The sequence below is a fragment of the Anabas testudineus genome, chromosome 18 (genome assembly GCF_900324465.2).
Source record: "Anabas testudineus chromosome 18, fAnaTes1.2, whole genome shotgun sequence".
Lineage (NCBI taxonomy): Eukaryota > Metazoa > Chordata > Actinopteri > Anabantiformes > Anabantidae > Anabas > Anabas testudineus.
This window is the reverse complement of record NC_046627.1, coordinates 1,849,388-1,876,151: the sequence shown is the minus strand read 5'-3', so window position 1 is coordinate 1,876,151 and position 26,764 is coordinate 1,849,388. Positions and strand designations below refer to the sequence as shown.

The following is a 26,764-nucleotide window of genomic DNA, read 5'->3' as shown; positions in this document are numbered from 1 at the left end:
TGAACCAGGGACTAGTGGACAGTGTCTCTATGTCCTGAGCCACACTTGGAAGATATGATATGATTTGAAGCTAAATATGAACCTGTAACTACAGCAGCATTACATGGACAGATAAACTTTAAAAGGTAAAGTAGTAATATCAGCATGTCAAGTATAAAAGGTAAAGTGCAATAATTAATGGTAACAAGACACAATAAAACAACACGGACGACAAAAGTAGGGAGTAGTAACACTAAAGAGACACGTGTGAAGGTTTCAATAATTATTAACAGTATAAAATGCTCAAAAACTCCAGGACTAACAGGTATGTAGACAAACAAAGGCACAAAGCAAAGGACTCCAGCAGGAGCAGGAGACGGGACCATGAGGTCAACAGGCACCAATCACCAACGAGCGCTGGCTGCAGGAAATGTAAATAGACATGAGCAACATTAACAGTTTAACTTAATATCTAAACTGGTTTTGACTAGTTGACTTGTAAATGGTCACAGAACTATTTATTACATTTAAAGTCCATTAAATCTCATTTTCAGTGCAGCAGGTGAACTTCTATTTGTAAAATGAATAAACTTCAGTGTAACCATCATCTCACTAACGTAACAGTGAACTGGGATCAGAAGTGATACTCGGTGGTGACTGCTACGATGTCATCAAAGTCCTGGGTGGATGCTGCTGTTGGTTCATTATCTGTCAGAGGAAATAATCAGAAACTTTAGATTCAGGTTATAGAAAAAAAAAATCAACACGACATAAATAAAATGATAAAAACAAATATTAAGAACTACTATGATTGACTGACTGATTGTGTTGAGTGTTTGTTAATTCAGTGACTGATTCAGAGTGTTACCTGTGGGTCTGTGTCGATATAAAGACACCATGAGGAGAGTGGAGATGAAGTACGGACAGAACACCACCAGGTGGAGGACCAGTCTGAACACAAGCTGGAGGGAGGTGGAGGTAGGTGGTGGGGTGGCAGATGTCGCTGGAGATGTGGTTTTATTTTCTGTAGAGAGAATCCACCTGTTCAGGTGAATGTGTGGATGAAATAAATGTTGAACTCAGAGTTTTCCTCCTGACCTGTGACAGAGATCCAGCTGGGTGGAGACTCTCCATGACTGCTGATGTGACACTTGTAGAGGCCTTCATCAGACTTGGTAACATGGTGGATGGTCATGTGACCTGTAGGCTCAGTCCTGATGAGGGAGCCATCTTTATAGAAATCAGCTGGGAGCTTGGAGGGAGGGCTCTTTGTTTGACAGTGCAGAGTGACATCATGTCCCTCCATCACAGGGAGGACAGGACTCTGCAGGATCACTGATCCACCTCAACACAGAGACAAACTACAGCATTTCATCCATTTCCACACAGACTCATCAACACTAACTCCACAGTCTGATCTTACCAGAGACAGTGATGTTGATGATGCTACTGGTTGATCCCTCTCTGGACTCACACCAGTAAACTCCACTGTCCCATGTGAAGATGTAGTTGATTTTACAGGAAGAACCTGCTGGTTGTTCTCCCCAGTCAGCTCCACACTCAGCTCTATTGTCTGTGGTTGTGTTCCTCCTCAGTGTCCATCCAGCAGAGCTGTCGTCCTCCTCACAACTCAGAGACACAGACTCATATTTAAACAGCTGAGATCTGTTCGGACTCACAGTCAGACGAGCTGAAACGATGAAAGATTTAGAAAACACAATATAATTTCAGGAAAAGTCTGCTAATATTTACTAATTTTCTTAACATCTGTGAAGAATCTGAAGCATGTTTCCTGTGTCACATGTCAACAGGTTCTGTATTATACAGGGTTCTACTACAGATCTCCTCAGTTAATTTGTTTTAGTCAACAGCACAGATCTTGTCAAACTCAGTTCAACAATCATTTATTGATTCTTTTTGAATTACTAAGATCCTAAATACTGAATTGTGTGAACAATCAGTCGTCACATCCTCCTCACTAACATGTCTCCCAGTCTTTCTCAGACACAACCAGTGAGTTTCATACTATGAAAGAAGTTTACTGACCTTGGTTTATTCTGCAGCACAGCAGTGACACTACAGCTAAAGAGAAACAAGAGGTTCATTGAGTTTAGAGCAGTCACAGAGTTACATTCAATTACAGTAGAACTGTTAAACAGTGATATGTTCAATTTAAATTAAGTCATGAAACATATAACGATACATGATTCATTTAAAGGAAACACAATCTATTACGTGTTACATTAAAAAATCACAGGACATGAACTCAGGTTAAATATTTGATGCAATGGTTTCACTTGAAAATCTGTCTGATGAGAATGTGAATCACTTAAAGTTTAGCACGACCGCTCTGTGGTTCCAACAGTCACATCCCAGTAAGGAGGGACTGGGTCTGAATCCTCTGGGTACTAATAGTTCCTCCATGTCTAAAATCCCTGAGTTGTCCTTAATTACATTTTCATCAGTGGGACTAAACATTATCTAGAATTTAGTGACTGAGTGAAGCTGTTTGCTTTTCTAGCTCAGATCAGTTTCATGCGTTTCTCTTCCTGTATTGTCGACACATCTGTCAGTCACAGCAGCTACGTTTGACTTTCTCTAGACTTGAAGCTGTTCACTTTCCACTCTAGTATCTAATCTTCATTTCCCAACGTGCCACATATGCTGAACATGTAATTATTGAATCAGAACATGTTGTACTTACAGAGTAGATACTGAACAGATGTTTGTCCCATCATACACTTGGTGGTCTGAGATCAACATGCTGTGAAGTATTCAGTCAGTCCGAGGTGTTAAAATGAGGTGTTTCCTGTGTTTTCTCTGTTATAGTTGAGAGGAAAGTTGTTGCAGACTGTGATAAAAGTTGCTCTGTGAGCATTTAGCTGTGAAATTCATTCATTTCCCTGAACTTTACTCAGACTGATTCTTAATCTGTTGTTTCTCTGAACAGGAAGGTCAGGGGTCAACATACAACTCTAAAACCCACTGAATAAAACACGGTTTACAGATACAGGCACAGTCCAAGTATCAGTGTGTAAACACAAACAGAAATACTTTAATGATGTTTGAAATGTGAGCCAGTCTAGATACTATCTACAAAACACAGTCTCTGACTAAAGAGTCCATCCAGACTCTGTACAACACACCAGACCTCTGCCACCCTTTGACAGAAGAAAGAGTTAATATTTAGTAAAATATTATATTCAGTGTGGATAGTCAGAGTGTAGGGAGTTAAAAACCAGATACTACAAATCCACCAAAGAACCAACATTACAAACAAGGGACAAAGAAAATAACTTCAACATAGTCCTGCAAGAAGAGAAGTTAAAGAGCAGCCTGGTTCAACTAGGACTGCCTGATTTAAATAGGTGGGGAGTCCCAACCAGATTAAACACAGCCTTGGTGTGAGTACTTTGTTCATGCTGGATACCAACAGTAAGAAGTACAAGAAACAAGCAGGTACAGCTTTGTTGGAATATATAAAAATGATTATGACTTCACAGAGCGAAGGTGGCGGAGGATGAGCCTCTCCATGGTCCTCATGAGGTGGAAGGTCAAGGCTTCTGGGTCTGTAGTGGTTTGGCTCTCTAGCGTGCTTTGTCTTAGGAACTGGCACCACACAGGAGGTCCTCCATAGCTCAGGGACCATCTCCAGACTCAGGCTCAGGTTGAAGACGTATGTGACCTCATAGAGCTGGTCAGCACAGTTTCTGAGCAGTCTGATGCTGTCAGGACCTGCGGTATGTTACTCAATGTTCAAATGTTTTTGTGTGTAATGGCTGCTGCAACACCAAAATTTCATCTTGGGGATCAATAAACTATCTATCTATCTATCTGTCTATCTATCTACAATCTATCTATCTATCTATCTATCTATCTATCTATCTATCTATCTATCTATCTGATCTTTAGCCGCCTCAGTTCTCTCCTCACCTGATCTGCTGTTAAGGAGAGGGGGGTGGAGGCAGGGGGGCACACATGGGCTGTTTATGGAGGGGGGTGATGTGGAGTGATTTGAATTGGAATTGACATGCGAATCAGGACAATGATCCTAATCATCAAAGTAAATCTACTGCAGAATGACTTCTTCCTGTGTTTCACATGTTATTCTGTAGACTTCTCTTTGCTGCGTGTTGTCATGATGCTGAACTCTGTCATTTTATTCTAAATCTCATTTCATTTTAGATACTTTCAGCTTTTAATTCAGTTTCAAAGTCAGTTTACACTGAATCTCAACACCTCTTCTCTAAACTCAGCTATAGATATAGAAATGATACAGATTGTACTTACAGAGCAGACACTGCAGAGCTGCTTGATCCATTGTATGACTTTACAAAACATCTACACTGAGTTTGGTCGCAGCAGTTCCCACTTCCTTCCTCATTGTAACTAACTAGTCAGTGTGTTTCCTCTCCAGCAGATGGCAGAATAGAGCTTATTTAGTTTATATTAGCACACACATGCCTCCTGTGATAGACTGCTGACCTGTCCAGGGTGTACCCCACCAATCACCCAATGGCAGCTGGAATTGGCTCCAGCACAGTTTTACTTACTGATAATTAGATAATAAGATAATAAATGTACTTACAGCATCCAACAAACATAAAGACATTGACCATAAACACTGAAGTAAATCTACTACAGAATGGCTTCTCAGACAGAGTCCAGACCTCAACCCACTAGAGATGCTGTGGAGTCACATGAAGAGAGACATTCACACCAAACCTCCTCAGAATATGGCTGATCTGAAGCAGTTCTGTAGGAACCAATGGTCCACAGTTCCTCTTGGATATGGTGCAGGTCGTCTACGGCAGTCTGTTAGTGTGTACGGCTGTGGACTGATCCACTGCTCAGTCACAGAGTCACAGTAGATCTTGGAAATAGGTCTCTGGAAGAAGAACGTTCAAGTCTTCACAGTGTGATGACGTCAGGAGCCAGAATGAAACCAGCAACACAACATTTTACACTTTCACACTTTCTGTTGTTGCTATTGTAAAACCTGCATAAGGTTTGTGGGGCTGCAGCTGGTGAAGGAGCAGTGGACAGTTTCTGTGAGTCTCTGCTTCCTGCCTCGTATGGACCTTGGGTTCAGTGACTCAGATTCAGTAACATGCTACTGTTACATGTTACTGCCGAGATAATATGCTGCCATCTGCTGGCTGTTTCCAGTCTGCTCAGTGTGATCCTCTGACAGTGATTCAGTAGGAACTGGCCGTGAAGTGACACCACAAAATACTAGAAAACTCCCAAAGGGGTGTCTGTGGGTGGAGAAGTCCAGGACAGATGGTTTGATTCCTGGTTGGTCCTGGATCACAGAGGTTGTAGATTTGTTAAGTTGAATCCTTCAGACACTGTTCAAGTCCAGGTTCTTTGAACTAGTTTGATGCTTTTGATTCCAGCTCTGATCAAACCTGCATCAACATGTTCAACAGGTCAGAGAAGTTCCAAACATAAACCCTGCTCTGGAGATTTTAATATTTACTTTGAGAATCCAGAAGACCCTCTGAGAACAGCATTTAGGTCCATATTGGACTCGCTAGGAGTAGATCAGTGTGTAGTAGGACCCACTCATAAAGCGGGTCACACTTTAGATTTAATAATATCATTCGGTTTAAGTATAAGAAATTTACTTACGCTCCCACTGTCTGAAGTTCAACTACAGTGTGTCATATTAACAATGTATACTCAGCGCCGCGCTATCGCATTAAACGTACATTTACATCAACTACCGCACAGAGCTTTATTAGTAATCTTCCAGAGTTATCAACTTTGATTGGATCACCGTCTGACACCACAGAACTAGACCAGGCGACTGAATATCTCGAGTCATCATTACGTTATACCTTAGATAATGTAGCTCCAGTTAAAAGAAAAGTCATCAGAGATAAGAAACTTGCTCCCTGGTATAACGATGACACGCGCGTCTTAAAACAGACTGCTCGAAAGTTAGAACGTAAATGGCGCCAAACTAAATAGTTAGTATTCCAGATAGCGTGGAAGGAGAGCATCCTGAACTATAAAAAAGCTCTTAGTGCAGCTAGATCAACGTATCTCTCCACTCTCATAGAAAACAACAAAAACAACCCTAGATTTTTATTTAATACAGTAGCCAAATTAACTAGAAAGAAAACTACTGCAGATATCTCCACGACAACGTTGTGCAGTAGTGAGGACTTCATGAACTTTTTCAACAACAAAATTGTAAATATAAGGCAGAAAATTCAAGCTTTGAAACCAGACAATTTAGTTGACGCAGGTGACGAGCTAACCTCAGCAGATCAGTACCTAGATTACTTTACTCCTCTTGAAGAGAATGAACTAATTTCACTCATCTCTTCTGCAAAATCTTCAACCTGTACATTAGACCCTATACCGACACACTTTCTAAAACAGATAGTGCCAGAAATAATAGAACCCCTGCTGACAATCATAAATTCCTCACTCAGCTGTGGGTATGTCCCAAAGTGTTTTAAATTAGCAGTTATTAAACCGCTAATCAAGAAACCTGATCTCGACCCCTGTCAGCTGTCAAATTACAGGCCGATATCAAACCTCCCCTTTATCTCAAAGATTCTCGAAAAGATAGTAGCTGGGCAGCTATCCTCGTATCTTCATAGAAATAACATACACGAACTCTATCAGTCAGGATTTAGGCCTCATCACAGCACAGAGACGGCACTTGTTAAAGTAGTAAATGACCTCCTATTGGCCTCTGATCAGGGTAGTGTCTCTATGCTTGTGCTACTCGATCTCAGTGCAGCTTTCGACACCATTGACCATAGTATTCTCCTTCACAGACTAGAAAATGTTGTTGGAATTAGGGGAACGGCCCTCTCCTGGCTTAGGTCCTATTTGACTGATCGTTATCAGTATGTAGATCTAAATGGCGATTACTCCACCTGCTCTCCAGTGGAGTTTGGTGTTCCACAGGGTTCAGTTTTAGGCCCCCTGCTTTTTTCCCTCTACATGCTTCCTCTGGGCAACATTATCCGTAAACATGGTATTAACTTTCATTGTTATGCTGACGACACACAGTTATATGTTTCATCAAAACCAGATGAGATCAAACAGCTTAATAAAGTTGAGCAATGTGTAAAGGATATACGAGACTGGATGCTAATTAACTTCCTTCTGCTAAATCCTGATAAGACAGAAGTACTAGTTATAGGATAACCTGCAGCTAGAAGCAAGATGTTAGACCACACCGTAACTCTAGATGGCCTTTCCGTTACATCTAGTGCTACAGTCAAAGACCTTGGTGTGATTCTAGATTCCAGTCTTTCATTTGAAGCTCATGTAGATAATATCACCAGGACAGCTTTCTTTCACCTCAGAAATATTGCCAAGATAAGGAATATTTTGTCACTAAATGATGCAGAAAAATTAGTCCATGCTTTCATCACCTCTAGGTTGGACTACTGTAATGCCTTACTGTCTGGCTGTTCAACCAGGTGCATAAACAAGCTTCAGTTAGTTCAGAATGCAGCAACAAGAGTCCTCACTAGAACCAGAAGATATGATCACATCACGCCTATCTTATCTACACTTCATTGGCTCCCTGTGAAATTTCGCATTGATTTTAAAATACTACTTTTGACATTTAAAACATTAAATGGTCTCGCGCCACAGTATCTGAGTGAACTGCTAGTGTCTTATGATCCACCACGCCTACTTCGCTCAAAGGATGCTGGCTGCCTGTCAGTACCTCGTATCCTAAAAACTACAGCTGGGGGCAGAGCCTTTTCTTACAAAGCCCCAAAGTTATGGAATAGCCTTCCAAATAGCGTTCGGGACTCAGACACAGTCTCAGTGTTTAAGTCTAGGCTGAAAACCTATTTATTTAGTCAAGCATTTGAGTAAATAGATTTGGGAAGGACTCATGGACGTAGAGCATTATGGTGAACTGGTGTGTTTAGATGCTGTCTTCCCAACTCTCACTGCTCACTCGGGTTTGTTGATGGTGAAGTTATTGGTTGCTCTACATCCCAGGGAGCCCTCATCTCTGTGTTTCCTTCTGAACCCACCCTTTTAGTTAGGCTGTCATAATTAGTCCTGCCGGAGTCCCTGCTGCACTATTCTAAATATACATTCACCTCAAACTTTATCTGACTGTGATCATAACTGTTATCTGTCCTCTTCTCTCTCTTTCCCTCTCCCTCTCTCTTTTCCCTCTTCCTGTCTCTCTGTCGAGCTACACGTCGTTCCACCCTTTACCCTCTGGACCTGTCTGACTCGTCCTGATGCCCAACTTCTGGCTGGAGATCTCGTCGCTCGGATCCACCGTTTGCCCTATGGGATGCGTTTGGAGACTGGAGTTGGTCAAACACTACTATGAAGTCCGTTTTAGCCTCGGCGGACGTCGGAAGCTTTTTCCAGGAGGTCTCGACTCAACGCTCGATAGTCCAGGAATGGAACAAGTCTGCCTGCAATAACTAACTGGACTCCATATTAACTTAAAGACATTAACTGTTACACTGGACTGCCTGCTGCCTACACAGCATGTAATCACCCATATGAGGATGGGTTCCCTGTTGAGTCTGGTTCCTCTCAAGTTTTCTTCCTGTTGCCTTCTCAGGGAGTTTTTCTTGCCACTGTCGCCCTCGGCTTGTTCATCAGGGACAATCTGATTTCATGATTCATACACATTCACTGTTCGTGTACTGTTCTTTGGTTGTGTAAAGCTGCTTTGTGACAATGTCAATTGTAAAAAGCGCTCTACAAATAAAATTGAATTGAATTGAATTGAATTGCTCATCATTAACATTACTGCTAAAGACAGAGTCAGAAATCAAAGATGAAGTCAAACTTTATTGACAAATTAAGTTTGACATATTTATGTAGAGTACAGAAAATTAAAAGCACCAGTAAATAAAAGAAGCTGCACACAACAAACAACAGTTTACAATAGTTAATGCAGATATAGAATTTAGTAGGTTGGTAGTAGAAGAACAGAAGAAGAAGAATGAGTCTTCAAATGTAAAAAAAAAAGTAAAAGCTGAATCATCATTTAACAGGTTGATGAGGTTAAACTCTGCAGGACTGAACTGATCCAACAGTTTGTTTTACTGAATCAGGTTTTAGTGTTAATGTTTTTATTTTATTTCTATGTGTTTACAGAGTATTTTAGTAAATACTGTTACTGTATACAGTATAACATGTAGAACAGACAGTCAGGAACAAACATCACAGATTTTAGTGTTAAATGATAGATACTAGTGTTAGATCACAGATTTTAGTGTTCTCCTATCTGAGTTCTGATGATGTTCACCTTCAACATTAGCAGGTAGTTAGTATGAATCCTGTCCTCTGTGACCTTTTCTATAAAACACAAAACCAACAATAGCAGCAACAACAAGAGCAACAACAGTAAGTGACACACCGACTATCAGTCCAGTGTGTTCTCTACTGGGACCTGTAGAAAAAACAGATGAGAGTCAGCAGGTGTCAGGTAGGTGATGAGTGAAGAACACAACAGAATCCATTTCCTCTTCAAACTCCTGTCAGACATTATCTACTGCACTTTGATCCCATCACTCATACCAGCTGTTTTCTACAAAGTCTCATCAACACCAACATCTGATCTGTGATGTTTCACTCTCACATCAACAACCAGGAAGCAGCTTCAACTCTGATCCACACACACACACACACACACACACCCACACACACACACACACACACACACACACACAGCCTTGTCTTTATTACATGGTGTGGACACAAGACGGGACCATGCGTTCTGGGGACCACCCTTTCTGGGGGTTCTACAGCACTGCAAAAAATCAGGTAGGATCCTGGAATGGAGCTAAATGTGCTTGTCACTTTAAATTGCTAATAAGACAAAGTAGAGTTCCATGCTCTGACTAGACACCTCTTTCTGGGGACTTGTCTGGTATTTGGTTACAGGTGGGGTCACAATATACACACTGTCTTGCTTTTCTTGCTTTATGTGGACTTATCCATTTTATATGATATATATAATGGTATTTTATGAATATATTGTCATTAATGGGAACAGCACTTCAGTGGAATTGTTTCCATTCTCTGTTTACACAAAGTTACATTTCTCCAATCCAGTTATTTTTTCCAAATAAGTGCGAGGCAGATAACTTTCATATTCAAAACTTTAATTTTATCTTAATCTTTCTAAATCTTTAATAATTTTCTTACTGTGGTTCCTGATAATACCACTTTTAGTAAAAAAAAAATATTCTGGTGCAGCTGTTCATTTTTAGACAACATTCTGCTTTTGCGCATCAAATAAATAATAAAAAAAAAGATTACATAAGACTTGTCAATAAAACAAATGAAAAACCTAATTATTGAAATAATAAAAGCAATTTTAGTTGCAACCTTGTAAAATTGTCCTATTGTGTATTTGAACCACAATACTAGTACTAGAACTAGTATCAAAAATGAAGACAATCCAAAACTTTACTCTTTCTAATACAGAGTATTTGATTGCTTAACAAGATAATGGAACCAACAGTTTAAACAAGCTTTAGGGGATCATTTTAAACTTTTCTCTTGAGAGCTGTAATTCGATTCTTAATATAGAATTTTATGGCCGACCAATCTCTGTCTTTGAGCGCTACTTTCTCAAGTTCAAGACACTTATCACAGTCGCTTTTCCTTGGAACCTGACATGAAGTGATAAAGGACATCATGTGCTTCTCCACGGCATGTATCTCCTCTTCATCCCATGTCCTTCTCTTGAAAGGTTGGCGACCTGTACAATTACACAACCCAAATGAATATTTGTAATATGATTCTCTATGTAACTGCGATGGGAATGCTCTTGATTAACAAAAATCATGTTAAGACTTAAAATGTACTTGGAGACGACAAGATTATGTATCAGAGTTAAGGGGAGAAGCATAATGCTTAAAAATCTTCTGCAACAGATAAAATACATTTTCATGCAAACAAAATAAAAAAAATTAAATTGTTGATAACGTGACCTCTCTTTTTTGGTGACTTGTGATGACTTGTGGTGGCTTGTGGAGGTGTTATAGAGCCCTGCTGTGGTGGCGCATCACTATGGTTTGCATCTGGCAATGTTGCCTTGTCCTCTTTCCTCTGACTAGATGTAACCAGACACTCTGAAAACCATAACCATAAAAAAAGATTAATGAATAAGTATTAACATTTATAGTATTTATGTGTGAATATGAGAACTATGGAACCTTTAGCAATGAGAAGAAGTAGATCCTAAAAATAAGATAAAAAATGTAATAACAAATCCATCACAGTGTTACTAATTACAAATTTCTCTGTCAGCTGGACACACCCTGTTCCCTAGATTTCTCTGTTTACATTAAGAAAATTTCGCTTTATGTGCCTTTCAAGCTATAGAACATATTAACAAATGTATAAAAATAATTTTCACTACCATATTTGTTTACACTCATGCTTTAGCCAAGGAGCTCTAATTTGTCTGCTGATATTTAAAATGCTGCACACCAATTTTTAACAAAGCACAGGGAGCACATTCGTCCAGTGTTAGCCTCTCTTTACTGGCTACTTGTTGGTTTTAGAATTCATTACACAATTTTGGTTATTAATTAGAAGACTCTACAAGTTAAGAACCTGAGTACATTTCTGAATTGTTATGCCCACAGTCTCTTTCTCAGATCAGTTAACTAGTGTTGATGAGATTTTCCAAAAGCCTGACTTACAATGAACGGAAATATAACCTGGAATGTTCTCCTGTCACTATTAGGTTATCTGGTTCAGATAACTTAAAGTCTGGTTATAAAAAGGAGGAATCCTCACCTCTCTGAAATAGAACCAAAACTATATAGTTTCACCATAAAGGAAGATTTGTTATAGAGCTGATTTTTTGACTTACTTACTCTTGCATGGTCAACCTAAAAAACTGTAAATTATAGGTACATGAGCAAAATCCAAGGGACACTGAACACTTGTTCAGCACTCTCAGACAAAAGAAATCCTACATTTGGACATCTATAAAGTACATGAGACAATTTTATGGGTATTACTGAATGCATAGCAATGGTTACATTTAGAACAATATAACAATGCTTACCTTGTGAGTCTGACTCATATGCTGCTCCAGTGTCGCTGTCCTGCTGCACACCTTCTGTGGAGGGTTAGAAGAGCAATTGGGAGGGAGGAGAATGGCTGTTAGTGAAAGCCGAATACACCTTCTTTAATTCTGACATACCCCAGTAAAGGCAAAGTAATTACTTTAAAGATTAAAATCTATAAAGAAAGATAGATAGTACCCTCTGGATCAATGGTGATGTCATCCAGGGTTTTGCCCTTGAATTCTGCCAGGCGACCCTGGTTCACAGCCATGAGGACTTTGCTAATTTTAGCAAGCTGGAGGGTGCCCTCAGGAAGTCTGTAGAACTGCCGATGCACTCTTATGTCATGGCCAAGAAAATCAGCTAACTGATCTAGTTCTGTGTTGCTGAGATTAAGAACTTGAGATAGGGTTGCTGTTTGTTTACGTAGTTTTGTAGAGGTGAGACTTTCTGGAGTTGTTGCTCCACAAACCTTGGCAAAATGTCGAAGGCAATCAGATCCACGGTAGCAAGTCATTGTAGATGGTCTTGCAAACAAGTAAGTGTTTTTCTCCAGAACCCCACATTCTTGGCGTTTGCTGACAAGCAGATCCAATGCTTCCTGCATTGCTGGGGTGAGAAGGACAGGAACTTTTCTCCCCCTTTTTCCTCTTATCTCTATTCTCCTGAAGTGTTGACAGAGCTTCTTTTCCAGATCTGAGAGGGCTTCATTCACATCTTCCTGAGGGCCTGATGAATTTTGACACAAATATGCAGAAAGAGGCATTTTTGACACCTCCCCTGCTCTTCGCCGATTAAACAAAATGACTTGTGTCAAAGTAACCTTGGTAAGCTGTGTCCAAGTCTGAGGGGAGGTTTCTTTGGACAAATCATTGTAGAAGTGTTGTTGCTGCTCATCTAAGTAAGAATGGAGAGTCTGGACATCTTTTGTGTAAGGAAGCAAAAGAGGAGAGTTCCACTTAGACTCCTGCAATGTTCTTAGAGATGCAGCTGATATCATTTCATTCCATCTGGTTTCATAGACTCTGCGGAAAGTACGAGCATCTTTCGCTGCACTGTAGTTGCTCTGTACGTTAGCTTGGCTCTCAAGAAGCATTGAAATCTTCGACAAGGTGTGTCCAATTTTGAGAGCAAGACTTGGGCACTTGTATGTATTTGTTTCACTGTCATAACCTGCTAGATGTTTGACTGATTGAACAACATGCATGAAATTTGCAGGCTTGATGTGATCTTGAATGGTTTTCAATGAAGTCATTTTTCTTGAGGATATCAGAAGCCTTCCCAGCTCTCTCAGTTTTTGACGAATGTATTCATGTTTGCCAGCATCATATCCAAGCCTGTTGTACAGATGGTCACCAAACTCCATGATAGTAACATCAGATTTAACTGCATAATATACTTCATCTTGGACCATTTTGTTCAACAGCTTCCAAACTTCTTCTTTGACACCAGGTGGTGGGGGTACAGCGAATGCACAGAGTGCCTGGACACGGGTTTTCCCAGGTTTTTGTTCAACAGCTGGCTTGAACTTGCACGTCATCCTGTGTCGCCACAGGACTTTCTTGGTGAACAAGCCTTGACAATATACACAATGCAAGAAATCCTGTGCTGAAGAATGCTGTTTTGGTTGCTTGCGAGGAACAAGCTTTCCAGCACCAGAATTTAATACCTCAACATTGTGTGCAAAGTTTCCTCTGTTTCTCAAATGCTCCAGATGCATCCGTCTTTCTTTTGAGCCTTTAGGAAAAGACAAAGCCAGTGCAACCTCTGGTTTATTGTGATGAGCACGTTCCAAATGCCTTGCCATTTTTAGACACCCTAACTGACAGTACAAACAATACTGCTTTTTGTTGTACATTCTTGACCCATTCTCTTTTTTACAAACAGCAGGAATGAAAAGTGAACCATCATCCACTCCATCTTTGGTGAGGGAGGAGGTACTATCAGGAAGATTGTTCTCGAGTTGAGCTGTTGACTTTTCAAATTGTTTGGCAGTGTCCGCCCTTTTACTCTTCTTTGATGTGTGAACGCAATTGGTTGTAGGACTGCTTGAAGGACGTCGTTTACGTCTCCTACCAGAGTTTCTTTCTTTTTTCTTCTTTGAATTGGGAAATCCGACTGTTGCCTCTGCCTGTTTAACTGGCTTAATAACTGTGCTTGTATCTGTACTGTCAGAAGAATCTTCAATTGTCTGAGGAATATATTCCTCTCCACTGCCGTTTGAAATGGGGTCAAAAAGCTCATCCGAATCAAAATCAAGTTGTCTGTTCATCTTTGGAAAAGAAAAATTGAAAGTGAGCACACACATTAAACATATGCTATGCACACACTACTTAAATTCTGCAAATTATAAGTAAAAAAATATTTTGAATATGTCCTCAATGTATATTTTTCTTACATGTAAGCTTTTGGTTCTTCTCAGCCTTGGGATAAAATCTCTATCGTGTTCAGAGAGATCAGACTCAGAAGAAGGACTACATGCCTAGAATGCCCCAAAGTTAGTTAGTTTCATTTATCGTAATGTATAGAAAAATTATACAGGTGTGTAGTAAAACAATTCATTTAAAGGATCAAAATATGTAGTAACATATAACTGACACGTTGGGTTTAACTGGACAGGACTATCTTTCCCTGGACCCCACAATGACAACACACCTGACAGCTGTGTGTGGGCGAGAGGGAGTGGTTATAGCTGGTCCCCAGAACGTTTTAAAAAACAAGAATGTGCTAGCCAGAGTAATTATGACTACATACAGAACTGTGCTACTCTAAGAAAACCCTCAGTAGATGCCACCTGCTAATACTGCACATTTGACTAGAGTACCAACAATCAATCACAGTCAAAAATACTGATAACTAAAACATGGACACATAAAAGACTAGAAGTGAAATCCAGCATTTAATTACTACCTGAATCCTGGAGACTGACATTCTCTGAAGAGTCTCCTCTGATGTTCTGGACTCCTCAGCCTCAGTAGATTGAGCAACAGTTGCTTGTTCTTCAACCTATGGAGTGAATTCAACATCGGTATTCAGCACATGATCAGCGTTAACATTTACACTAATAAACAGTGCATTAGGCACATATAAACAGAACCAATATAGGACGTGGTGATGTAATTTAAATAAAGTCTCCAACTCAAAATAACAGGTACAGTTGATAGGTTCAAATTGGTACAGATTTCTGGCATAAATATGTTGTCCACTGAAGCACTTCTGTAATCATTACACTTAAGAATAGGAAAAGCTGAAGTGTGGAACTACTAAATTTGCCTGTGCCCACCAGCTGGTATGACTGAGACCAAATAAATTGACCATAACTTCATTTACATGGATCGTATATGGGACTGTATTATATTTGTGGACAATAACTGACTATTACAAAGATTAAATGTGCATACTACTGTTTACCTAACGTGGACCCCACAATGACAACAGACCTGACAGGTGTGTGTTTGTGAGAGGGAGTAGTCAAAACCTAAAGTCTTCTACAACTTTTCCTGGACCCCACAATGACAACACACCTGACAGGTGTGTGTGGGTGAGAGGGAGTGGTTATAGCTGGTCCCCAGAACGTTTTAAAAAAAAACAACACTGTGCTAGCCAGAGTAATTATGACTACATACAGAACTGTGCTACTCTAAGAAAGCCCTCAGTAGATGCCACCTGCAATACTGCACATTTGACTAGAGCACCAACAATCAATCACAGTCAAAAATACTGAAAACTAAAACATGGACACATAAAAGACTAGAAATGAAATCCAGCATTTAATAACTACCTGAATCTTGGAGACTGACATTCTCTGAAGAGCCTCCTCCGATGTTCTGGACTCCTCAGCCTCAGTAGATTGAGCAACAGTTGCTTGTTCTTCAACCTATGGATTGGATTCAACATCAGTATTCAGTACACAATCAGCGATCACATTTACGCTAATCAACAATGCATTAGGCACATATAAATAGAACCAATAAAGGATGTGGTGATGTAATTGAAATAAAGTCTCCAACTCAAAATAAAACGGACATTTGATAGGTTCAAATTGGTACAGATTTCTGGCATAAATATGTTGTCCACTGAAGCACTTCTGTAATCATTACACTTAAGAATAGGAAAAGCTGAAGTGTGGAACTACTAAATTTGCCTGTGCCCACCAGCTGGTATGACTGAGACCAAATAAATTGACCATAACTTCATTTACATGGATCGTATATGGGACTGTATTATATTTGTGGACAATAAATGACTATTACAAAGATTAAATGTGCATACTACTGTTTACCTAACGTGGACCCCACAATGACAACAGACCTGACAGGTGTGTGTTTGTGAGAGGGAGTAGTCAAAACCTAAAGTCTTCTACAACTTTTCCTGGACCCCACAATGACAACACACCTGACAGGTGTGTGTGGGTGAGAGGGAGTGGTTATAGCTGGTCCCCAGAACGTTTTAAAAAACAAGAATGTGCTAGCCAGAGTAATTATGACTACATACAGAACTGTGCTACTCTAAGAAAGCCCTCAGTAGATGCCACCTGCAATACTGCACATTTGACTAGAGCACCAACAATCAATTACAGTCAAAAATACTGAAAACTAAAACATGGACACATAAAAGACTAGAAGTGAAATCCAGCATTTAATTACTACCTGAATCTTGGAGGCTGACGATCTCTGAAGAGTCTCCTCCGATGTTCTGGACTCCTCAGCCTCAGTAGATTGAGCAACAGTTGCTTGTTCTTCAACCTATGGAGTGAATTCAACATCAGTATTCAGTACACAATCAGCGATAACATTTACGCTAATCAACAATGCATTAGGCACATATAAACAGAACCAATAAAGGACGTGGTGATGTAATTGAAATAAAGTCTCCAACTCAAAATAAAACGGACATTTGATAGGTTCAAATTGGTACAGATTTCTGGCATAAATATGTTGTCCACTGAAGCACTTCTGTAATCATTACACTTAAGAATAGGAAAAGCTGAAGTGTGGAACTACTAAATTTGCCTGTGCCCACCAGCTGGTATGACTGAGACCAAATAAATTGACCATAACTTCATTTACATGGATCGTATATGGGACTGTATTATATTTGTGGACAATAACTGACTATTACAAAGATTAAATGTGCATACTACTGTTTACCTAACGTGGACCCCACAATGACAACAGACCTGACAGGTGTGTGTTTGTGAGAGGGAGTAGTCAAAACCTAAAGTCTTCTACAACTTTTCCTGGACCCCACAATGACAACACACCTGACAGGTGTGTGTGGGTGAGAGGGAGTGGTTATAGCCGGTCCCCAGAACGTTTTAAAAAACAACACTGTGCTAGCCAGAGTAATTATGACTACATACAGAACTGTGCTACTCTAAGAAAGCCCTCAGTAGATGCCACCTGCTAATACTACACATTTGACTAGAGCACCAACAATCAATTACAGTCAAAAATACTGAAAACTAAAACATGGACACATAAAAGACTAGAAGTGAAATCCAGCATTTAATAACTACCTGAATCTTGGAGACTGACATTCTCTGAAGAGCCTCCTCCGATGTTCTGGACTCCTCAGCCTCAGTAGATTGAGCAACAGTTGCTTGTTCTTCAACCTATGGAGTGAATTCAACATCAGTATTCAGTACACAATCAGCGATAACATTTACGCTAATCAACAATGCATTAGGCACATATAAACAGAACCAATAAAGGACGTGGTGATGTAATTGAAATAAAGTCTCCAACTCAAAATAAAACGGACATTTGATAGGTTCAAATTGGTACAGATTTCTGGCATAAATATGTTGTCCACTGAAGCACTTCTGTAATCATTACACTTAAGAATAGGAAAAGCTGAAGTGTGGAACTACTAAATTTGCCTGTGCCCACCAGCTGGTATGACTGAGACCAAATAAATTGACCATAACTTCATTTACATGGATCGTATATGGGACTGTATTATATTTGTGGACAATAACTGACTATTACAAAGATTAAATGTGCATACTACTGTTTACCTAACGTGGACCCCACAATGACAACAGACCTGACAGGTGTGTGTTTGTGAGAGGGAGTAGTCAAAACCTAAATTCTTCTACAACTTTTCCTGGACCCCACAATGACAACACACCTGACAGGTGTGTGTGGGTGAGAGGGAGTGGTTATAGCCGGTCCCCAGAACGTTTTAAAAAACAAGAATGTGCTAGCCAGAGTAATTATGACTACATACAGAACTGTGCTACTCTAAGAAAGCCCTCAGTAGATGCCACCTGCAATACTGCACATTTGACTAGAGCACAAACAATCAATCACAGTCAAAAATACTGAAAACTAAAACATGGACACATAAAAGACTAGAAGTGAAATCCAGCATTTAATAACTACCTGAATCTTGGAGACTGACATTCTGTGAAGAGCCTCCTCCGATGTTCTGGACTCCTCAGCCTCAGTAGATTGAGCAACAGTTGCTTGTTCTTCAACCTATGGAGTGAATTCAACATCAGTATTCAGTACACAATCAGCGATAACATTTACGCTAATCAACAATGCATTAGGCACATATAAACAGAACCAATAAAGGACGTGGTGATGTAATTGAAATAAAGTCTCCAACTCAAAATAAAACGAACATTTGATAGGTTCAAATTGGTACAGATTTCTGGCATAAATATGTTGTCCACTGTAGCACTTCTGTAATCATTACACTTAAGAATAGGAAAAGCTGAAGTGTGGAACTACTAAATTTGCCTGTGCCCACCAGCTGGTATGACTGAGACCAAATAAATTGACCATAACTTCATTTACATGGATCGTATATGGGACTGTATTATATTTGTGGACAATAACTGACTATTACAAAGATTAAATGTGCATACTACTGTTTACCTAACGTGGACCCCACAATGACAACAGACCTGACAGGTGTGTGTTTGTGAGAGGGAGTAGTCAAAACCTAAAGTCTTCTACAACTTTTCCTGGACCCCACAATGACAACACACCTGACAGGTGTGTGTTTGTGAGAGGGAGTAGTCAAAACCTAAAGTCTTCTACAACTTTTCCTGGACCCCACAATGACAACACACCTGACAGGTGTGTGTGGGTGAGAGGGAGTGGTTATAGCCGGTCCCCAGAACGTTTTAAAAAACAAGAATGTGCTAGCCAGAGTAATTATGACTACATACAGAACTGTGCTACTCTAAGAAAGCCCTCAGTAGATGCCACCTGCTAATACTGCACGTTTGACTAGAGCACCAACAATCAATTACAGTCAAAAATACTGAAAACTAAAACATGGACACATAAAAGACTAGAAATGAAATCCAGCATTTAATAACTACCTGAATCTTGGAGACTGACATTCTCTGAAGAGCCTCCTCCGATGTTCTGGACTCCTCAGCCTCAGTAGATTGAGCAACAGTTGCTTGTTCTTCAACCTATGGATTGGATTCAACATCAGTATTCAGTACACAATCAGCGATAACATTTACGCTAATCAACAATGCATTAGGCACATATAAACAGAACCAATAAAGGACTGTGGTGATGTAATTGAAATAAAGTCTCCAACTCAAAATAAAACGAACATTTGATAGGTTCAAATTGGTACAGATTTCTGGCATAAATATGTTGTCCACTGTAGCACTTCTGTAATCATTACACTTAAGAATAGGAAAAGCTGAAGTGTGGAACTACTAAATTTGCCTGTGCCCACCAGCTGGTATGACTGAGACCAAATAAATTGACCATAACTTCATTTACATGGATCGTATATGGGACTGTATTATATTTGTGGACAATAAATGACTATTACAAAGATTAAATGTGCAAACTATTATTTACCTAACGTGGACCCCACAATGACAACAGACCTGACAGGTGTGTGTTTGTGAGAGGGAGTAGTCAAAACCTAAAGTCTTCTACAACTTTTCCTGGACCCCACAATGACAACACACCTGACAGGTGTGTGTGGGTGAGAGGGAGTGGTTATAGCCGGTCCCCAGAACGTTTTAAAAAACAAGAATGTGCTAGCCAGAGTAATTATGACTACATACAGAACTGTGCTACTCTAAGAAAGCCCTCAGTAGATGCCACCTGCTAATACTGCACATTTGACTAGAGCACCAACAATCAATTACAGTCAAAAATACTGAAAACTAAAACATGGACACATAAAAGACTAGAAGTGAAATCCAGCATTTAATAACTACCTGAATCTTGGAGACTGACATTCTCTGAAGAGCCTCCTCCGATGTTCTGGACTCCTCAGCCTCAGTAGATTGAGCAACAGTTGCTTGTTCTTCAACCTATGGAGTGAATTCAACATCAGTATTCAGTACACAATCAGCGATAACATTTACGCTAATCAACAATGCATTAGGCACATATAAACAGAACCAATAAAGGACGTGGTGATGTAATTGAAATAAAGTCTCCAACTCAAAATAAAACGGACATTTGATAGGTTCAAATTGGTACAGATTTCTGGCATAAATATGTTGTCCACTGAAGCACTTCTGTAATCATTACACTTAAGAATAGGAAAAGCTGAAGTGTGGAACTACTAAATTTGCCTGTGCCCACCAGCTGGTATGACTGAGACCAAATAAATTGACCATAACTTCATTTACATGGATCGTATATGGGACTGTATTATATTTGTGGACAATAAATGACTATTACAAAGATTAAATGTGCATACTACTGTTTACCTAACGTGGACCCCACAATGACAACAGACCTGACAGGTGTGTGTTTGTGAGAGGGAGTAGTCAAAACCTAAAGTCTTCTACAACTTTTCCTGGACCCCACAATGACAACACACCTGACAGGTGTGTGTGGGTGAGAGGGAGTGGTTATAGCCGGTCCCCAGAACGTTTTAAAAAACAAGAATGTGCTAGCCAGAGTAATTATGACTACATACAGAACTGTGCTACTCTAAGAAAGCCCTCAGTAGATGCCACCTGCAATACTGCACATTTGACTAGAGCACCAACAATCAATCACAGTCAAAAATACTGAAAACTAAAACATGGACACATAAAAGACTAGAAGTGAAATCCAGCATTTAATAACTACCTGAATCTTGGAGACTGACATTCTGTGAAGAGTCTCCTCTGATGTTCTGGACTCCTCAGCCTCAGTAGATTGAGCAACAGTTGCTTGTTCTTCAACCTATGGAGTGAATTCAACATCAGTATTCAGTACACAATCAGCGATAACATTTACGCTAATCAACAATGCATTAGGCACATATAAACAGAACCAATAAAGGACGTGGTGATGTAATTGAAATAAAGTCTCCAACTCAAAATAAAACGAACATTTGATAGGTTCAAATTGGTACAGATTTCTGGCATAAATATGTTGTCCACTGTAGCACTTCTGTAATCATTACACTTAAGAATAGGAAAAGCTGAAGTGTGGAACTACTAAATTTGCCTGTGCCCACCAGCTGGTATGACTGAGACCAAATAAATTGACCATAACTTCATTTACATGGATCGTATATGGGACTGTATTATATTTGTGGACAATAACTGACTATTACAAAGATTAAATGTGCATACTACTGTTTACCTAACGTGGACCCCACAATGACAACAGACCTGACAGGTGTGTGTTTGTGAGAGGGAGTAGTCAAAACCTAAAGTCTTCTACAACTTTTCCTGGACCCCACAATGACAACACACCTGACAGGTGTGTGTTTGTGAGAGGGAGTAGTCAAAACCTAAAGTCTTCTACAACTTTTCCTGGACCCCACAATGACAACACACCTGACAGGTGTGTGTGGGTGAGAGGGAGTGGTTATAGCCGGTCCCCAGAACGTTTTAAAAAACAAGAATGTGCTAGCCAGAGTAATTATGACTACATACAGAACTGTGCTACTCTAAGAAAGCCCTCAGTAGATGCCACCTGCTAATACTGCACGTTTGACTAGAGCACCAACAATCAATTACAGTCAAAAATACTGAAAACTAAAACATGGACACATAAAAGACTAGAAATGAAATCCAGCATTTAATAACTACCTGAATCTTGGAGACTGACATTCTCTGAAGAGCCTCCTCCGATGTTCTGGACTCCTCAGCCTCAGTAGATTGAGCAACAGTTGCTTGTTCTTCAACCTATGGATTGGATTCAACATCAGTATTCAGTACACAATCAGCGATAACATTTACGCTAATCAACAATGCATTAGGCACATATAAACAGAACCAATAAAGGACGTGGTGATGTAATTGAAATAAAGTCTCCAACTCAAAATAAAACGGACATTTGATAGGTTCCATTTGGTACAGATTTCTGGCATAAATATGTTGTCTACTGAAGCACTTCTATAATCATTACACTTAAGAATAGGAAAAGCTGAAGTGTGGAACTACTAAATTTGCCTGTGCCCACCAGCTGGTATGACTGAGACCAAATAAATTGACCATAACTTCATTTACATGGATCGTATATGGGACTGTATTATATTTGTGGACAATAAATGACTATTACAAAGATTAAATGTGCATACTACTGTTTACCTAACGTGGACCCCACAATGACAACAGACCTGACAGGTGTGTGTTTGTGAGAGGGAGTAGTCAAAACCTAAAGTCTTCTACAACTTTTCCTGGACCCCACAATGACAACACACCTGACAGGTGTGTGTGGGTGAGAGGGAGTGGTTATAGTCAGTTCCCTTACATTTATAGAGACCAGGGTGTGCTAGTAAGCATAGTTATAGGTTAAGAGCATCAAAACACAGCATAAAAGCAAAAGAAATCAGTGTTGGCAAGAATTGACACAACACGCCTACTCTTAAGACACAATAGTTGGCCACTGTACAAATGTCACCATTGAACAAACAATGTTTTAGTATGGCAGAACTATCCTTACCAGTTGCCAGCTGCTGGTATGATTGATTTAATGCAAACTGAGCCCAAGTTCAGTGAAATTCAGACATCCAACTAATACCTGAATCTTGGAAGTTCATAATAAAATTTAAACGTAGGTAACAGGCAAGGAGACATGCAAGTGCTTATGTTAACACGTGTGTGATGCTAATTCACTGTTAACCTTCACAGGCTAACTGAGCTTAATGACTCATGTTAAACAATGTATTTTGAAGTTTACTTACAAAAAATAAACATTAATGAAATTAAATACAAAAGGTATATTGTTTGGGTAATGTGAAACCCATAATGACATTTGTACCTATGAGAGAGAGTAAACACAACATAAAAACTGGTTTCATTAGTACCACCTACGGCTGGACCACGGCTTAGCCAACATATTTATGATTCAGACATACAATAATGAATACATAATCCAAATTGGGTACTAAATGCAAACATATTAAACAAAAGAAAAGTGAAATTCAGAAAAAAACTGTACCTGAATTGTGGAGACTGAGGAGCTCTGGGTGACCAGATCTTTTGTTGTACTGACAGCTGCTTGAGCTTCAACCTGAAGAATGAGTTCAACAGTATGAGTGAGCAGCACTTTTTATGTTGACATTCCAATGCGTAGTGCCTCAAAGCATGTAAAGATCCCTTTGCTTCTCCAAAACAACAGACATATCTATTGACAGTAATTGCAACCTCATTAGAATATAGATCATATTTGCAAAGACAAAGACAATTTACACATTAATTAATCTCCCTTCAACTTAAAGCATTTAGCAAGTCGGGTTTGACAAACCTGTTTCCTCCAAGGCCAATCAGTTCCCCCGTAGTCATACGTTATCTCTTCACCGACATTGATGTCCCTCACAGCAAAAAGGCAAAGGTGTGGCTTGCCCTCTGCTATGACCTTCTTCATTTTGCAGTTTGGATGGGTATGGTTATCATTGACTAGCCTTCCAAGACTGCCATCTTCTAGAGCTGCATCAATACTTCATTAAAAATAATCAATAATTAGGATTCATAATATTAAAGAACTATCATAATTATTCATCAGTGTTCAGAAAGAGATTTTCTAATAAATGTAGTATGACTTTCTACTTTCATTCAAATGAATCTGTGCAACACAAGACACATGCTTTAAGAATAGACTGTAGAAATAGAAAATAATGATACTATGATAATGATTCACCTGTACTTGATTCAATATAAAAAACAAATAGACCATGATTGAATGTTAATAGGACATAAAAAATTTAAAATTTCCAAGTGTGGTGATTCTTTTCTATGCCCACTGTATATGTAAACTAAAACACTATGGAAATTATTGCTACATACATTTGTTTGAAATATAAAAAAAAAAACGTAAAATTATTCAGAAATACAAAATTCATTCTTACCACCATGTTTGTTCGTGCCAGTAGAATTCAAACATGAAAACACTGCATTTACTATGATATATGCTCCTTCTCCTTTGAGATTCTTGAGAACTGATTAATTCCCCTCTGTATTCCACTACAAAATCTCCCTTTTTGAAAGGGGTCTTCGCAAAAACGCCTCGACCTAGAGAATACATACATGCACCATTTATGATTATTTTGCACTCATAGAAGCTACATATGTAAGAGCTTTTCTTTTCATAACACAACAGCAACAAGCACAAAATGTAATATCACTAATAGAAATTGCATCTTCGATAACTGTAATATACACTAGGCAGTGACACATACAGAGACTATTATTACATATATTATTAACAGTAACAATTATTGGAAATAATAAAAGTTTAATAATGATGTGCCTCCTTTGCACATTAACCCAGGTAAGACCACGCCACTCCAGATACTCCTTATCACCACCACTTAACATCTACAGTATTTAGGAAAACAACTTTTTTCTGTTTAATTTTACATTTCTATGCTATATTCTAATATAAGTATTACTCAGCTCTGCCAGAACAACGAAAATATTAAAAATAAGAACATAGAAACACATCATACCTTTAAAAGAGTTTATGTATTTCACTTCCAAATCTGCTATCTTGTCAATGCACCTGGCAGCATGTTCTTTTGCATCCTTTACAGGGGGGTTCCTGCGTCTCATTGCAGCCATTTTTTATCCTGTGTCAAAAGTACAGTTTACTGTATATTCAACTAGACAGCTCCACAAATCTTACACTTCATAAACAAGTCTTTGTACAATGTTACACACTTAAATGCACACCAATGCACTGTGCAATGTGCAGTAGCATTGAGCTAGTTACCACATATGAGCAATAAAAACTAGCATAGTTAGCTAGTTTCAAGCTGAAGTAAACAATTACCATTAGCAAGTTAGCTTAGTAAGGCACACTGCAACAATGATCTAGCTACCTATTAAGAATAAAATAATGACTCTGCCACTTTTTCTAAACGGAACTTGTGTTATACAAAACGTTATATTTGTTTTAACATTGACTTTAGTTAGCTAATGTTGTGATAAACAGGCTCACATTTAAACAAATGTCTGCTTTTACCGTTTAAAAATAATTTCTTTGACAACATGCTTCATACCAATCATAAAGAAAATCATCTAAATGCATTAAAATAACTCTTTAAGCATAACTTACCTTTACATTAAGACCAGTCCCTGTGACATTTCCGAGCTCCTCTCCATGTGCTTCTTAGCACGTTCTCTCGGTCCTTTGCTAATCCTTGTTAGGGGCGCTTGTTTTGCCTAGTGGGCACATTCTGCATGGGTGGTGATACTTGCCATACATTGACTCCCCACTTCCGCCCGCCAGGCATGTCAGCATAACATTGGCAAACAATTATAAAGCATGAATAAGGCCTAATTGTTTAAAGACAAATGATTAACAGTATTTATTTTTAATTTAATAGTTTGGATTAATACAAGATGGCGGTGTTACATTTACAATTACTTTTATCCCTGACTTTTTCTTTTGATGCGGCTTTAGAACAATTAACCTGTACCTGTTATGTTTTAGTGGTTAGCTTAGCAGCTAATGTCTGTAGTAAGCATTGCTAATTTGTTAGACTCCAGTTTTTTATATATACCCACATAATTTATATTTATTATGTGAATATTATTTGTAGTTATGCAATAAGCATTAAACCATTATTTGGTCAAGATTATAGTCTCTAAATATCAATTGTATGAGTCTATTACCTTTAAATTAGCTTAAGGTTAGCAGCTTATCTAGGAGTTAGCCATCATGGACGCTAGCTGTCTGCGCATGCTCAGTTGAGACCAGTGTGTGTTCTCAACTGGAAAGTGTGTGTTCATGCAATACCATCATCTGTCACTAGTGGCCGGTACTGAGTTACTCCTCATAAGCACACTTAAGCACAAACTGTCCGGTTTTGAGTGTTATGGGGACCTCCCTGAAAATTTGACAGGGCATGTATTTGAGCTTTTTATCACTGAAAATGAAGTCATTTTTGTGGGGACCGGGTTTTTGGTCCCCACTAAGATTTTGGTCCCCACGCTGTGAGTGTGCTAACTGGCTGCGGTCCCCTCCATGTGATAAAAACAAACACACACACACACACACACACACACACACACACACACTCTAACTCACCTGGTTCAACTATCAGGTTGATGATGCTGATTAGCTGAACATCTTGTCTATGTCCAACATAACACTCATATGTTCCAGTATCATTGATGGTGACGTTCTTCAGAATCACTGATGCGTCTCCGTCCTTCATCTCTGGATCTTTCAGCTCCACTCGATCACGATAAGATTCAAGCTGGCATGGGATGCACATGCTGCCGTCTCTGAAGAAGTAAACGTACTTCTCTGACTTCAGGTCAGGTTTACTCCACCTTATAGTTTCAA

The 26,764-nt window shown here is 39.2% G+C and overlaps 1 protein-coding gene across 1 annotated transcript; it reads right to left on the bottom strand.

Annotated features, from left to right (window-relative positions):
* Positions 1-613: 613 nt before the first annotated feature.
* On the bottom strand, positions 614-26,497 carry LOC113166602. Its single transcript, XM_033326733.1, has 21 exons — positions 25,529-26,497; positions 24,921-25,040; positions 24,321-24,483; positions 23,720-23,912; positions 23,414-23,485; positions 22,060-22,155; positions 21,107-21,202; positions 20,239-20,334; positions 19,369-19,464; positions 18,416-18,511; positions 17,548-17,643; positions 16,679-16,774; positions 15,811-15,906; positions 14,940-15,035; positions 14,428-14,511; positions 12,228-14,301; positions 12,029-12,082; positions 10,941-11,081; positions 10,625-10,708; positions 3,481-3,714; positions 614-687 (listed from the first exon to the last, which is right to left on the bottom strand). The coding sequence occupies exons 2-21, from the start codon at positions 25,030-25,032 to the stop codon at positions 614-616; spliced, it is 4,149 nt and encodes a 1,382-aa protein (XP_033182624.1). The 5' UTR covers positions 25,033-25,040; positions 25,529-26,497.
* Positions 26,498-26,764: the final 267 nt, after the last annotated feature.